Source organism: Lepidochelys olivacea, assembly GCF_965140295.1.
Source record: "Lepidochelys olivacea isolate rLepOli2 genome assembly, chromosome: 6".
Classification (NCBI taxonomy): domain Eukaryota; kingdom Metazoa; phylum Chordata; order Testudines; family Cheloniidae; genus Lepidochelys; species Lepidochelys olivacea.
In genome coordinates this window covers 118,224,487-118,240,453 of record NC_140416.1, presented here as the reverse complement: position 1 = coordinate 118,240,453, position 15,967 = coordinate 118,224,487, and the positions used below count along the sequence as shown (strand labels likewise).

The window sequence follows — 15,967 nt, the reverse complement described above, 5'->3', positions numbered from 1 at the left end:
TGTCCATGAGATGTCTGTTAAATGTAAACAAATGTTTTTAAATGGTTTCGAAGCAACAAGCTCTACCTGTATGAAATTTCTGTGCAATGTCTTTCCAAGGCAAGGATTGTGCTAAAACTTAGTGTACATTGATACAGGAGGAAACATTTTTTTGTTTTGGCATTCCCTTTAAATTGCTTTCTTTCTTTCTTTTTTTTTTTTTTTTTTTTTAACACTCTCTTTTATAAAAGATGGAGATCAACAATGAAACTGTCCAAACATACATGTTTACACAGCATGCAGAGTAGATCCAAAAATTTACTTTGCACTTTGTTCCTATTTTCTACCTTCTAGCCTAGCATTCAGGACAATGTACATAAGCTAGTACAGTGACAAAAAAATTAGATGAAATCAGTTCTTTTTTTGTACACATCTTAGATCAAATAGTTTCGATGTGCTTTTGTACTTTTGTTGTCCTATCTGTCTGGGTGCTTAGAGGACCTCATCACTTTATGTCAAAGTACCTTCCCTGAATTTCAAAACAAATCTCTTCTTCTCTTGTCACCAATAAGCAAATTATGGAATTTTGGTGGCACTTCTTAAAATCTGTTTGAATGAGGGCATTGTTGTGGAAAGCAATGGATTCCACTTTTTTGATCTGCACTGGTCCACAGACTATTTAGATTATTTTGAGATGTGAGTTTTTTCCCCCTGGATCATAGTTAGGGCCCTGTGTACTCCACTGTATGGTTCCTGGGATCTCTAACGTTGCTGTGACAGACTGGAAATCCTGCTACTATCTCATTTAAATTTTAAAATTTGACATTTTGAGTTAGTTAAGCCTGATCTTGCAGTTAGGTGCGCGTGGCCACACCTTGTGCCTATGCCAAGTCCATTGAGTTCAGTAGGGCTTTTCACAAGCACATGGGTCTGCCTGCTACACCTTAAATAAGAAAATGAATAATACAATGTGTACAGTAGCTCCTGTGTCACTTTTAATATTAACTGTAGTTTATTTTATGTCCTCGTGTTCATGTTTTAGTGTGCCATTGGTTTTTATATTGACAAAGAATAACTACATTGTATAAGTATTTTGGGAGGAACTTGGACATTTTGGTAGATGCAAAGATCATGACTCTTGGCCACTGCAAAGATGTGGGAAGCATTTTGGAATTGTAGGAAAAATACATTAGCTAGATGTTTCTGTTAAAATGATCAGCGGTAAAATAATTAACAATGTTGACATCTTACATTCATCTTTAAGTTTCAAAGTTAACAGCCTGTGGAAATGAATGACCCAGTTTACATCTCTTTAAGATCTTGTTTGCAGTCTCTCTGCAGGAAGTGGCAAACATCAATCCAATTTTTAGAGCTCTGCAAATCCATGGACCATTTTTGCAGATCGAAAATGGGTGCAAATTTTGTATCTAGAACCTTGGAAATCTGCGGATATCTGCTTTATATGCAGGGATCATTTTTGCAGGTTGGATGCAGATACAAATTTTGTATCCACACAGGATTCTACATATTTTCAAGGTTGTCCTCACAACCATGAGAGCTGAAAGCATAATTTTTGTGGAAGGAAAACTTAGGGCTTGTGTACACAGTAACTGGAATTAAAAAAACTTAATTGGTTTAAATTCACAACTTTAGTGTGCAAGTCTGTGTGTGGGCACTCTAAAGAATGTCCACATACTGACTTATACCAAAATACCTAAAGTTGTGAATTTTAACTGATTTTAGTTATTTTGATTCCTGTTACCATGTATACAAGCCCTTAGGTTCTGAATCATAACTCTGCAGTAAAGTGAATTTGTGTGGGGGGGTGGAGGGTGAGAGAACCTGGATTTGTGCTGGAAATGGCCCACCTGATGATCACTTTAGATAAGCTATTACCAGCAGGACAGTGGGGTGGGAGGAGGTATTGTTTCATATTCTCTGTGTATATATAAAGTCTGCTGCAGTTTCCACAGTATGCATCCGATGAAGTGAGCTGTAGCTCACGAAAGCTCATGCTCAAATAAATTGGTTAGTCTCTAAGGTGCCACAAGTACTCCTTTTCTTTCTGCAGTAAAGTGTGGATTCTGCAGGAAATTCTCTCCCCTGGAAATATGGGGGCTTTTTTAATAGTGAATGCTACAGATGTGAGAGAAGTATAACTCTTAAGCCTCTAGCCTAGTGGCCCACTGCAGGTAAAGCCAGGATTGTATTATTGTCGAACCTCATAATTGTATAAAAAATTGTACATTTTTTTCGTGGTATATCTGAGATTCGATTTAGGTGAGAGATCCTCTTACCCAACTTGATGAATCAGTTAGTAGTTATTGAATGCATGGTATTTACTTGGTAATTCAGATGGCACCTGGGCTCCTTGTAAATTCAAACAATGTCGTATTGTTTGTACTAAATAATGTTAGCAATTTTGATAGATAAGGGTTGTATTTTCTAACTTTTTAGATGTCGTCATAAGGAATGTTGTGCATGCTTTTTGGTAGTATGAAAGTGAAACGTATATATCTGTTTATAAAATATTTTTCAGGTGATCCTGAAACAGGATAACTCAGCTCAGTTAGTGCAAGATGACCAAGTAAAAGGACCTTTAAGAGTATGTATGCAGCATGTTTTTCAAATGTACAATTAAATTATAATTATTTTACATTTAGACAGTTTAGACATTGACCATCTAATCCATAGTTGGTTGAATTCAATGGAAAAACCTCCACGGGCTTTGGAGCAGGCCCTCAATGAGTAATTATCCTTATTAGCTAATATTTTAGTTTTTAAAAGATGTTTATCCCTATGCCTTTGACATAGTTAGTTTTGTATGGAAATGTTATTGTAGGCAACACTATTTTTGTAAATATGTTGCACATAAATTGGGGAAGGTCAACTATGTCAAGCAAACTACAGACATTAGACAGGTGTAAACAAGATATATATTCAGGTTAGCTCAGGAACTGTTAGAACAGGTGACTAATATTTATTTATTTCCTTGGGGTTTTTGCCTTTCCCTTGTCCTTACCGCCTCTTCTGCTACCTCAAATGCACTGGCAAATGCTGTTGTCAAAATCTAGACCAAGTTCAGAAACCCTGGTGTATTGTCCAGTTGACAGTGAAGCATATCTACTTGATGTTTGAGTTCAAAGAGTAAGTGTATGTAATAACAAGCTATAGACACATATACCACTACTTATACTGTTAAAGTGTTGGATTAGTGGCTTAGATCTTAAATTTGAATAAAATCTATGACAACTGCAGAAGCTGCACCTTTCCCCTTTGAATGTTGCAAGTTGGCCCAGGTGGTCACAGCACCACTCAGGTTTAGTGTGTCTACCCCTCTGTAGAGACAGAGGGCCACATTTGATTAATACTGTGACCATATGGGTCAGCTTGTAACACTCAATGTGGGGAGCTGAGCCCAGCCCCATTGGATAGGACCCATTGCTGCGGAGTGAGTGTGGGGTGGGCTCGGCTCACTGTCCAAGGCCCCCATTCTCCCCCCGCAACTTCCATGAAGTATCCTTGTTTTCCTGCACCTCTGCCATGATATTTATTAACATTTAAAATAAAAAAAACTTATAACCTTACCTCTTGTTGTTATAATACAAAGGTCACAGTAGGGATCCTAGTATGCTTATTTCACTGCCCACTGCTAACGAAAACCAAGTCAGAATAAAATGTGATTTGGTTAATGATTTTTCACTTTGGAGGCTATGTAACCAATGCATGCATTTCACAAGGATAGTGAAACTTAAATGAGTCTCTTTCCTGCCAAACCCCCACCCCCAAATCTTTCTGAAAGAATTGGTATGTTTTACCTCCACTGTATGAATCTGGGACTATAAGTGTATATAATATAATAATTTTTAAGTATTTTATCTCACAGGTTGGTGCAATGGTTGAAACCAAGATGCCTGATGGATCCTTTCAAGAAGCTGTTATCAACAAATTGACAGATGCCAGCTGGTATACTGTAGGTGAGTAACTATGTAACTTATGGGTTTCAGAGTAACAGCCGTGTTAGTCTGTATTCGCAAAAAGAAAAGGAGTACTTGTGGCACCTTAGAGACTAACCAATTTATTAGAGCATAAGCTTTCGTGAGCTACAGCTCACTTATATGCATCTGAGGAAGTGAGCTGTAGCTCATGAAAGCTTATGCTCTAATAAATTGGTTAGTCTCTAAGGTGCCACAAGTACTCCTTTTCTTTTTATGTAACTTATGGTTTTTAATGTTGGTACTATATATTTTTTCCATTCGTTTAAACTGGTTTTGTATTCAAGGCACCGGACAGGACTTAAGATCTGGCTCTGTTATACTTTTGGTGTGGCCTCTGTTTCATTTCCATTTTACAACTAAGAAAATAATCACTGCATGCTTTATAGAGGTGTTTGAGAGACACAGTGGGTGAGATAATATCTTTTATGGGACCTACTTCTGTTGGTGAGAGAAGTTTTCAGACTTACACAGAGCTCTTCACAGGTGTTGTAAGGATAAACTCAAATACTGCTCAAATAGTATAGTTATGAGCACCATAGAAAAGCCTATGGATTTTGATACCTTACTTGTATGATCAAGTTTCAGTTGGTCAAATAGATGCATATTGATTCAATTTCACTTCTTGGAAGTTCGTATTGCTTAAATGCTATTTTGAAAAGACATACTTAAATCCCACTGCTGTCTGAAAATTTTGTTACCTACTGTTATAAATTACTATGAAGATGAGTGGAAAAAACATTCTGTATATTTCTAGTGCCTTGCATGATGACGGGTTTCAGAGTGGTAGCCGTGTTAGTCTGTATCAGCAAAAACAACGAGAAGTCCTTGTGGTACCTTAGAGACTAACAGATTTATTCGGGCATAAGCTTTCGTGGGCTAAAACCCACTTCATTAGATGAAGTAGGTTTTAGGCCACAAAAGCTTATGCCCAAATAAATTTGTTAGTCTCTAAGGTGCCACAAGGACTCCTCATTGTTTTTGTATATTTCTGGTTTGTTTACATGTGATTTTAAGACTTTCTATAGAGAGAATTTCAGTTGTTCCCCTGCATACTCAGTCATTTCCCTCTGTTTATGTGGTGGGTTGTGGGTGTTTTACACACTGTTTTACACAGAGAAGAAAACATTTTTAAGAGACTAGAGAAGAGTGTAGTACCTTGAAACCATAATTATACTCCTTTGTTTGAAATGATTAGATTTCATTTAGATAGTGTTTCCTTTAAAGGAACTAAATCTTAAAAGAACAAGTAGAAGAAGGTTTTGCTTTCATTTTAGGGAAAGATAACTGAGATGGCCCTTGGAAATAAGTCCCGTAAAATCATGACTAGTCACATACAATGAAAATTCAATGAAACTTGACGTCAAGCCATAAATAGGTTCATTGTAGAGATAAGTTTATTTATTTTGGATTATTAATAAAAATGCATAGTCTGGTGTCTAGGTGTCTGACACAGCATTAAAAGTATGACATAAAAAACCATCAGCTTCTCTGAAATCAGAAAATAACTAACTAGAGATGCCAATCAAATAATATAATATTCACTCAAATCAGACACCCTTGCAAATACCAGCCCTTATCGTGTTCCTCCCTCCCGCAGAAAAACTGGGGATAGTGAGGGTTGTATTTCCAGAGTTGTGTGGGTGGGTGCACCTCTTTACTTAATGGAAATTATACATGTTTCTCCTATGCGTTGCTTTAGAAATTAATTTTTGAATGTTTAAATTCACTGGTCCCATTTCCTTGTCTGGTACCTTTTGAAATTATTGAAATGCTTTTAAGAGAATACTGAAGAATTTTAAAGTAGAGTTCTACAGACTAGCATTCAGGTGTCTATTATCTTAATTATTAATGTACTCGTTTTCTTTGGAGACGAAGAAGCAATGGTTTAGCAGCCCGATTTGGTTTTCATTGAAATATACAGGAGTTTTCATGTTGACTTTAGTGGGAGCAGGATAGGGCTTTAGATGTTCATGATTTAGTACTTTATGGTAATATAATTGTGAGCCTATGGATCTGAGCCAGTTAGCTAGTTTTAAGTTGACCATCTACACTGCTATTTATTTTCTGCTTCAGGAATGTAGTATAAACTGGTATAATTCCAGGTGTGTGTGTGTGTGTGTTGTGGGGGAAGGAGTGATAATTTAGGCGTTTGGTTGTGGGAATTGGAGGAGTATTCATCAGTTTAGTTCAATACTCTGATGCAACATAGCAGGCAAAGGACACTATTGACTTTAACTTGGATTTTTGTTGGCTTAGAGATTTTCTTTCCAATATTGAAGGAAGAAGGAAATACTCTGTTGCACTAAAAGTGTTACACGTACTAAGTTGATATTTCTTTTCTAAACTCTGATTTTCAGATTGATTTTTAATAAAAACTGCATTTTGGGTTGTAACTATTTATTTCCTCTTTGCCCCAGAAGAATCTAAGTTGGAAAACTTGACCCTTCTGCCTCTTACCTTCTAAGTCCACTTTTGCAAGTAAACTATAATATATAACTGGCAGGGTATGCATTTGTCAGTTTGCAAACCAGAGGTAAAATTGACCAAAGTGCATAAGTTGTGAAGTATAGATTTCTAATAAAGGAATGAGTTTACATTTAAACATAGGGGAACTTTGTAGCTGAGGGAAATAGCAATGATATACAACCTTTCATCTCTAGGTTACCAGTTCCAATTTACCGTGGGTTAGTAGTGATCTAAAGATGATGTCTGTACAGTAACTTCTGTGCACTGAGTTGGACTCAATTTCCTAGTGAATGGTATTAAGCTATAATATTTAGCACCCTTGTTGGCTGTTTAAACAGAGAGACCAAAAACTGCATGGACTTGGGGACTGAACAGCTCTTTCACTTGTGGAGTCCCTACCAGATCCAGGTCAAGTTTCAGTGGTAGGGCAGTGTGGGAAGCTGGTGTTGAAATTGTCTGTGCTTTTCCAGTTCTGATTTATTTTCCACTTACATGGCATCATTTTTCCAGTGATCTGAAAACACTTACAAAGGTAGATAAATATTAACACCTTTTAAAAGAACAGGACAGATAATAAGGCACATAGAGTAAGGCAAAAATTGTCAAAAGTATCCGCTAACTTGGTGTGTCATTTTTCAGGTGTATGTTTTGAGACACCCAGTGCCTGTCTTTAAGGGTCGCTAGTTCTCAGCACGTTTGAAAGTCTGAACCCATGTTCAGATGGACACGCACACAAAATTAATGGACAGTTGAAATAATTTGGGCCTAAATTACTTTCCCAGTATCCTAAAGTGAGCCAGTCCATTCTGAAAGTGCTCACTGTGTTCCAGCCTTAGTCTCTATACTAGGCTACTTTGTTGCCACCATTTCTGATTAGGGTCTCAATATAGCAACAATAAAGATAAAGCACTTTGTTTTTAGAAATAATTTTCTTAGCTATTAGAATGGTACTGCTCTGCTCTAAATTGATTAACAAGCTGTTTAAAAATGATCAAATGGAGTTTTATTTTCATTGTTTCTTCCATGGAGACACCTCTGTATCAAAAATCATGATCTAGTAATGGTGGCACAGCAGAGATACAGTGATGCTGGAATTTTAAACTGGGGCTTGGAAATGCTTTTGGAATTGGGATGCTTAACAAAAAGTATAGATACAGAAAGAAACAGAAGAGATCTGGAGTAAGAGTTTAACAGGCTCTAGAAAACACCTCTTTTGCACACACCAATCTTTTATCCTCAGTCACATCATAATCAAGTGGCAGCAGTTCCAGTACCTTGGAAAACAAGCAGCTAATCTTAATTTTTAAAAAGCTCATTTTAAATAATTACAAATTTTGTGGGGTGTTGCTCTGTTTTTGAAGAGAATTTATATTCTCAGTATATGCTGTGTATTATCACTAGGAGATAATTATATAGATTTAAACAGTCTTCAGCATATCAAATCTGTTTTCATCCAAGTCATTTTAGAACCAAGGCTTATTTTTTATGGTGTGTTTCATCCACAGTGTTCTCCAATATTAAATATTGAAATAGGCCTCTGAAACAATAATAATAAAAAATACACTATATGGTTCTGTAGGTGTTTTGCAACAGCTGCCAAAGGCAACATTAAGATGATTATGATGAATTTTGGATCTAGCCCTGAACAGTAAAAAATTATTTAAGAAAAACTTTCTGTAAAAGGAAACTTGTTTCTGTAAATTTGAAATAGTAACAAGTTAAAAGCAGTGTTTTAGGATGAAAGACAATTTATTTCTTGTTCAGAGACCTCAGTGAAATGCTTTGTACTCACTCTGTCTTGTGGTATTCGCTTATCTTCAGGGTTTGCTCTTATGCTTGCTCAGTTCATATCTGTCCTTCTGCTCTCTTTCAAGGAATATTCACTGGACTGTGTGTGTATATGTACAATACATATACGTATATATTTTTAGGCTAGAAGTCAGTGCTATTCTGTTTAAAATCCAGAATAAGTTGTTCATGAAGCTCCTAATGATGATTTCTTCTCCTTCCTCTCTCTTTCCTAGTGCCCAGGTACATTACCTGAGTTTCAGCAGGTCAGGAAGTGAAAAAATGTACATGTCCCTTATTCTGGATGCCTTGTGCTACTTTTGTGTACTTCTTGTATACTTTTGTAAAGTACTGAAGTGGCTTGAGTCACCAGATAAAGTCCTCTAGTGTGAAGCAATAACTGCAGCCATTAGACAAGCAACTAAACTACTGCTGTTATAGTAGCCTTTTTTGTAATAGGGAGTAGGACGACAGTGTATTCTTTGTGACCCATTTATTCTCTGTCAGTGTATACACCTTTCTGGTGTCAGAATCCTCAAGAAAATTTAGCACTGTCTATAGGGCTAGATTTTGGGGTTAAAAGGGCAGTTTAGGTTGGACGTTAGGAAAAACTTCCAACTGTCAGGGTTGTTAAGCACTGGAACAAATTGCCTAGGGAGGTTGTGGAATCTCCATCATTGGAGATTTTTAAAAGCAAGTTAGACAAACATCTGTCAGGGGATGGTTAAGATAATACTTAGTCCTGCCTTGAGTGCAGGGGACTGGACTAGATGACCTTTCAAGGTCCCTTCCAGTCCTCCAGTTCTATGATTTCTTTTAAAAAGTTGTTTGAAAGTATAACTGATACTTATCTGCAATTTTAAAACAAAAAAGCAACAATACACATTTTACCTTTTTCCTAGCTATTCTAATATGGGAGGATTGTGGGGTTGGTTTGTTTTTTGCAGGGAAAGTAACTTTATTTTTCTGCCTCCCATTTTCAGTGAGAAAGATTTGCATTTATAGCAACTTTCAGCAGGATTTGCCCTCCACAGTTAGGCCCTTTTATGCAGTCCAGAGTAGAAGGAAACATAAATCGTTGGGTTGTGGCAACTGTGGGCTTCAGGCTTTGTCTGAAGCACTTCATGTAAGGGCAGTCATGTCTTTCTCCTTTTATAGTTTGTCTTAATCTGTTAGGAAACCATTTAATTAAAATGATTATATTCTTCTCTCTTCTTTCCAACTATGCATAATGCATCCCAATCAAGCACATGCAGACTTCTCTCTTGGCTGTGATCACGTGTAGTATAGATGTACAGACACTCTTTCCTTAACCTGTGTATTATATAATTTTAACAGTAGCTTTAATAAAAAAAATTTAAATCCCACTTAGGGTACATTACCGAAAACATGATAGTAATTATCTAGTTCACATCTTCTCCATATTACAGGGACACAGTCAACTTGAAATCTAGTCATTCTCAAAAAGAGTTCCAAATAGTCTCAGGTGCTGAACAGGCCCTGCTAACTCTCTGATTTACATTCACATTTACCTATCTTTAAAATATTTTTTTCTTTTAATGCTGTGTGAAAGACCCATACTAACAGGGGAGACTGACTTGTCCTCCACTACTACCTGAACCAAGTTTGTAAACAGTTAATGGCATGGTTAGTTCCACCCACAGCAAGATTAAAACTACTAATATACCGATGGTCAGCTAAGTGTTTCCATGCCAAATGCCATGGTTGGTTGGCTGTCTGCCTTCTAACATGGTTTGACCAATCCTCCTTCCTCACAGCATCATGTATAGTGAGACATCCCAGATGCATTATGCCATGTGCTGCCATGTGTGTATGTCATCCAGGAATTGTAAGCCTTACTAAGATACCATGGGAAAACTGCCCAGATTTGCCCAGCTTGCACTTATACAAATGGTTAGGCAGCATGTAGCTGGACAAACATAGATGAGATGTCAGGAAAGCTTTATGGACACAAAGTGAACGTACTTACTTACTTATGACTGGTTAAGTTGATAGTGCCTCTAACTGGTTATAAACTCATGTTTTTGGTGTGTTTTTGTTTGGGTATTGTGACTGAGTATAATATAAAGGGGAAATGGTGAAACACGTGGTTATGCAAAGTGCTTTTGAATATGCAAAGTAAACAAAGTGGGGGGGGAAAGATTTTTTTCCACTAATCTTTTTTAAGTTAGTTATTTTACTATTGTTACAAGTATCATCCAAGTAACTTCAATCTGAAATTGCTTTTATCATTTTATTTAAGTTGACGGTGTCGTTACAAACAGCCTCAAAGAAGTTCAGTTTTTTTAACTTTTGCAGTTCCTCTGATCTCTAGAATAATCTGTCCCGTCCCCCCCCTTTTTTTGTATGGTACTATCTGTAGACTAGTGCAGTGCAGACCTTCATCTTGCTATTATAAGAACTCGCTTGTAGAGTTGGCTTGATACTGAATGAAGCCCAGTTTTGCGTTCAACAAGTATACTTTTGGATCGTATAGCTCTTGAACAATCAGTATTGCCTCTGCAGGTGAAGAAATAAGAATACACTTTTTTGTAAGGAAAAATTGATTTGAAATCTTAAAATCATAGAATCATAGAATATCAGGGTTGGAGGGGACCTCAGGAGGTCGTGTAGTCCAACCCCCTGCTCAAAGCAGGACCAATCCCCAACTAAATCATCCTAGCCAGGGCTTTGCCACTGTTAGGTACTAAAGCATTTACTAAGGTCACAAACTGTGACATTGTCAATCAGTTATTGAAAACAAATGCATATTGCATGTTGGGAAAACAAAAAGTACCATGTTATTTCCCTATTCATATCAGTACCTATTTTTGCTGCATCTTTTAAAGTTATTTTGCCATGCCCATTACCATGGTGTCAAAATGCCACTGAGCCAGCAGAATTGTTGCAGGCTGTCCTGTCGCTTGATATTCAGGGAGTCCGTAATTTGTGGGTCCTTGATGCTGTACTCTGAAAAGGCTATTTTTAAACCTTTAAGATCTATATTAAAAGGTCATGTTTAGGGAGACTTTAATTTGAAGAATGTTGCATATGAAGTAGATTTAAAAGAGGAGAGATTAAAATCACAAGGACTGTTTAGTTTAGAAAAAACAGTGAGGGAGATATGATAGAAGTGGGTCCATTATGGTAGAAGAGCAGTCCATTATGCGATGAAGTGGGTTTTAGCCCACGAAAGCTTATGCCCAAATAAATTAGTTAGTCTCTAAGGTGCCACAAGTACTCCTCAGTTTTTTTGCTGATACAGACTAACACGGCTACCACTCTGAAACGTGGTAGAAGTGAGTGTTTTTTTAGTTTGTTTTGAAGGTATTGAGAAGGTCAGATGTGTGCTTCTGTTTACCCTTTATTATAATACATAATTGAGAGGGCACTTGCAATCAAAAGGCAGTGAATTTAGAATTTATAACATTAAAGATTCTTATGCAATATAATTAACCCATGGAACTTGTTACTGCAGGATATTATTCTAGCCCATAATTTAGTAAAACTCAGTGGAAGATTGGATCATGCATATAAGTAAGAATAACTTCTGCAATACATGGGCTATTCTTTCTCCTATTTCATTGTGACCTGATCTTCAGCTGGAGTAGGGAAAAATGTATCCTCGTTGTTTAGTATTGCACACTTTGGTGCGTTAATGGAAATTTTGTGCTTTCCTCTGAATTATTCATCTATAGTCTCAATTATATGGGCCATTGGTCTGATCCACAAAAAATTCCTTCTGTGGAGTGCCTGTCCTTGTGGGCTAGCATCCTTTGTTTATTCTTATGTTTGTGGAATGATCTGTAAATTATGATATTTACAGAAACTCCTATGTGAGCAAAGGAAATCCCTCATTTTGCTCTCAAAGTAATTTAATAAGTGTGACCCTTTTAAAAAAAAATTGCCCCTTTTTTCCCCTTCCCCCAATTTTTTTTTCCTTCAAAGATCAAACAGTCACCTATCCAGTAGTATTTTAAAGGATTTTGCTTCGGGTTTTGTAAGTAACAATAATGCTGTGGGACGGTATTTCCCTCTATTCTACAACTATTCAGTTAGGTGTTTTAAATGTAGTCTTGTAATAACTGTCTAAAAACATCCTTTGTATTGTGCATCAGGGGATAGCCACAGGTTGGAATAGAGGCAGACCTCATCAATCTTTGCGTAGTTTGTTTATATATGTCTGTAGTCAAATTACGTGAACATTATCCATTCTTTTAGTTTGAAAAACCTTCAGTCCTAGGTATGCAGAAACAAAATAAAAATGGAGCTTGTAACTTGGGGCTTTAATTAAATTGAAGGGCTCATGCACTGTTAAGCCTGCCATGTATTTCCTCTGCTCTCAGGCAGGAGAATCCCACATGGCTGTTGAACAGACACATTCTCCCCCACCCTCCCCTTCCTTAACTCTTAAGCCAAGTGCTTCACCTGCTAGAGTTCAGAAGGGAGGGTGTAAAATTCATATTTTTCCACCTTTCGTTCCTGAAGTGCAGAGCTAGCTGCTCCAGTTGGCCCGTGTGTGGAAGGGAGATGAGGAAAGGAGCGCTGTGCAAATAATTGTATCCCTTCAGAGATAGTGGCTTTCCTTCCTACCCTTTTCTTCATGGTGGAGATGCGGGCGGGGGTGTCTCGACTCTCTTAGCTGCACTGGTTCAGCTGCAGTTACTGAATGTCCTAGTGCTAGCTCCGTCTGTCTCCCCCGGCAGCTTGCACAGTGAGCCTCACTTTCTGTTGTAAGAGACAAACAGCTGTGCTAGAAGGAGCCACTTTTGTAGCTGGCACCAGGGGAATGCAGAGGTGACAAATACCAGGCCTTGCAGGGAGAGGACTGCCTGCAGCAAGGCATTAGACAGGAGCCTCTTCCCTTTGTTCAGGTGTATGGTGAAAGGGGATGTATGGCTGGGAGGGTTATAGGGGCTGTAGGAAAGGTCTGTAAGAGGAGCAGGGGTACATTCAGATCTCCCTCAACATGTTAATTATCCTCATTTCTTCCACCTGTAAGAGTATGGGAGGAGATTTGCCCCTCTGCCCATGAAAAAGAAATTTGAAGTTCTGAGATAAAGATAAATTAGTTCTGATAACACTTCACTGTCCTATTAGCAGGGAATAGGGATGGATTATTTGAGTTCCTGAGCCACGTGTTAAATGAGATATTTGATCCTAGCTGAGGAAAGACCTCTTTAGCACATTATTTCCTATTTTTGTCACAAGCAGCCTAAGAGGTCTTATTTTTAATTTTTTTAATGAAATACACTATATTGTATTATGTACTTGGTTATATTGTGCTCAGTACTTAACTTTTGGGATTTTTTTTTTTTTTTGATGGATGTTAAGATGTTGGTCTTCACAGTAAAATGAAAGCTGAGTAGCTAATTGGAGGATTAGTGTGACATGTTTGGGAAGGAAATAGGATTTCTTTTGTACAGCTGCAAAACCTTAAACAATTGAGCATCCTGTACTATCCCCTAAAAATATAACATGGAAGCTCTCTCAATCATCTGGCTTTAGCCTGGAGTTCCTTTTTTTTCTTCGTCAAACTTGTTTTAGAGAGATTTTTCTTTCTAAAAATCTAGCTTCCAAAATATCAGATAAAGTAGGCATGCTTTCTCCTTTGCAGTCCACTGTCATGTCCTTCTTGATGCTCTGGTAAGTTATCGTATGCTGAACATCACTCTGTTGCCCCAGAAATGATTATTTCTACAAATTCAGCATTTTGACTTCTGTGTAGAATCTGGTGGGAGGGGAAAAGGTGGTGAGGGACCATGGCCTTGTTTACACAAAGAAAGTAACATTGATTACTGGCAGAAAAAAAAAAGTAAGAAATAATGAAAAAACTGATAAATAATGTGAAAGTCAAAGAGCAAAATGTGCACAGTGGCTTTTCAGGGAAACTAGGTAATAGAGTTTAAACTTTTAAAATAGATTATATTAATAAAAATGTGTGCAAACCTATATCATATGACTTTTGTAGTTACTATCTAGCGATTTTATATTTTAATAGTTCTGAGACAGATTATTGGAAGGCAGTTAGGGAGCAGGATTGCTTACTGTTTTAAAACTAATAATAGTTTATGTGAACACGTATAACAAGCTGAATCAATTGACTAACCTCTGTCAAAGTAGCTCAGTTGGAAGACTACAGACATGCAAATTATAAAGCTTAGTAGGCCCGCTAGGATATTGCTTACGTAGTCTGCTCTTTATTTCTAGTTATTCTTGCAGTTTCTAGTCTTAAATTAGGCTGTTAGAACATGGTGGTTTCCTTTCTTTTTGGTTGGCAGACTAGAATTACAGAGGAATTATTTAAATTACAAATTTTGCTTTATATCTTGCTGTAAATGTATTGAATTTTTAGCTACACAAATATATTGTATTCACGTTAGCCTGCGAGATTTTTCTTGTAAAAGGGATGCCACCGTTATCACCCTAATAAAACAAACATGTCCAGACTGTATGGTATATATTGGCTATGGGATAGAGGACCTCCTCCGAATAGTGTAAATATCAACTATATATCCTGCAATTGAATCCAGGCCATGGACCCCTTCATTCAGTGTGGTGTCCCTTGGAAGTCACTGGGTCTCTGCACATGCACAAAGGTTTGCTCAGACGTTCTGATTTTAGGATCGGGATTTCTGAACGTAAAATGCAAAATTGATAAAATGTATGCATTGTACTTCAAATTTAGTCTGCGATTTATGCATTTTAATTAAAGAGTACAGTGACTCTAAGAGATATTAAGCTGTTAATCTTAAAAACTACTTTAGAGGTAAAATTCCCTTTTGGAAGAAGTTGTGAATGTTATTGTAATAGACAGTCCTGTTAACCATCCCTGTAACCAGGAGTAGCACAAGCTATTCTTTATATATCTGCCAGCGTACCTGAGTCTGTGTATGTAACAGCCTCACTATTATTTTCTCGGCCTCTCCTGGCCATGCATTACAAATTTAGATGACTTGCTTCTGACTATTAGTGATTTTGTGAGGTGAACAAAATGTCCAGTAGGGACTAGAACAGAGATGGCCAGACTACCACATGTGGGCTTCTAGTTCTCCTCTTATCTGTAGCACAGTATTTTATGTTGTAGCAGAAGCTTCCATGTGTATTGTCTGCCCACTAGCAACATTTCCCCACAGAGTATACAAGTGGACAGTTGCCTGCTTCCGATTTCCCATGGCAACAGAAACAGAGTTGGGAGACTGGCCCAGCTTAAATCAGAAATAATTGGGTGTTTCAGTCTAGCTGGGGATGTTGGTTAGAAGTGATAACTGGCAGGCAGCCAGTATCCGTGGTCTTTAGTAGTACAGTGTATTGATAAGAGAGATGACAAACCTGGAGACTGTTGCAGCTGGCAGCCTGATTTTTGCAGTGACTTTGAATCCATGTGCTGGAATGTTTGCCTGCTCTTGACTATCAGACTTCTTTCCACTTGTGAACCAAATAACTTAATTTAAATTTTCAGAGGCATATTCTACAGGATTATTTAATTTATGATTTTGAATAGCAAACTGGCCATTTAGTTACATTTGCAAATCTTGTGCCACTATCTTTGTCTCTGGCTTCATTCTAGTTTTTGATGATGGAGATGAGAGGACGTTGAGACGAACTTCATTGTGCTTGAAGGGGGAAAGGCACTTTGCAGAAAGTGAGGTAAGGAGATGTTAACTTTTCTTCAAGCTGGAAAGTAAGTCTTTACATTGTGGAAGAATTGCAAGCTAATTTATATTCCCATCTTC

At 37.4% G+C, this 15,967-nt stretch overlaps 1 protein-coding gene across 4 annotated transcripts in view; it reads left to right on the top strand.

The window, feature by feature from the left end:
• Positions 1-15,967, top strand: part of ARID4A (AT-rich interaction domain 4A) — a 62,392-nt gene that overhangs the window by 4,032 nt on the left and 42,393 nt on the right. For all 4 annotated transcript variants that reach the window (XM_084631517.1, XM_084631514.1, XM_084631516.1 and 1 more), the window contains exons 4-6: positions 2,519-2,584; positions 3,866-3,956; positions 15,802-15,881. In XM_084631517.1, the coding sequence (XP_084487643.1) occupies positions 2,519-2,584; positions 3,866-3,956; positions 15,802-15,881 (237 nt within the window). The remainder of the gene's footprint in view (positions 1-2,518; positions 2,585-3,865; positions 3,957-15,801; positions 15,882-15,967) is intronic.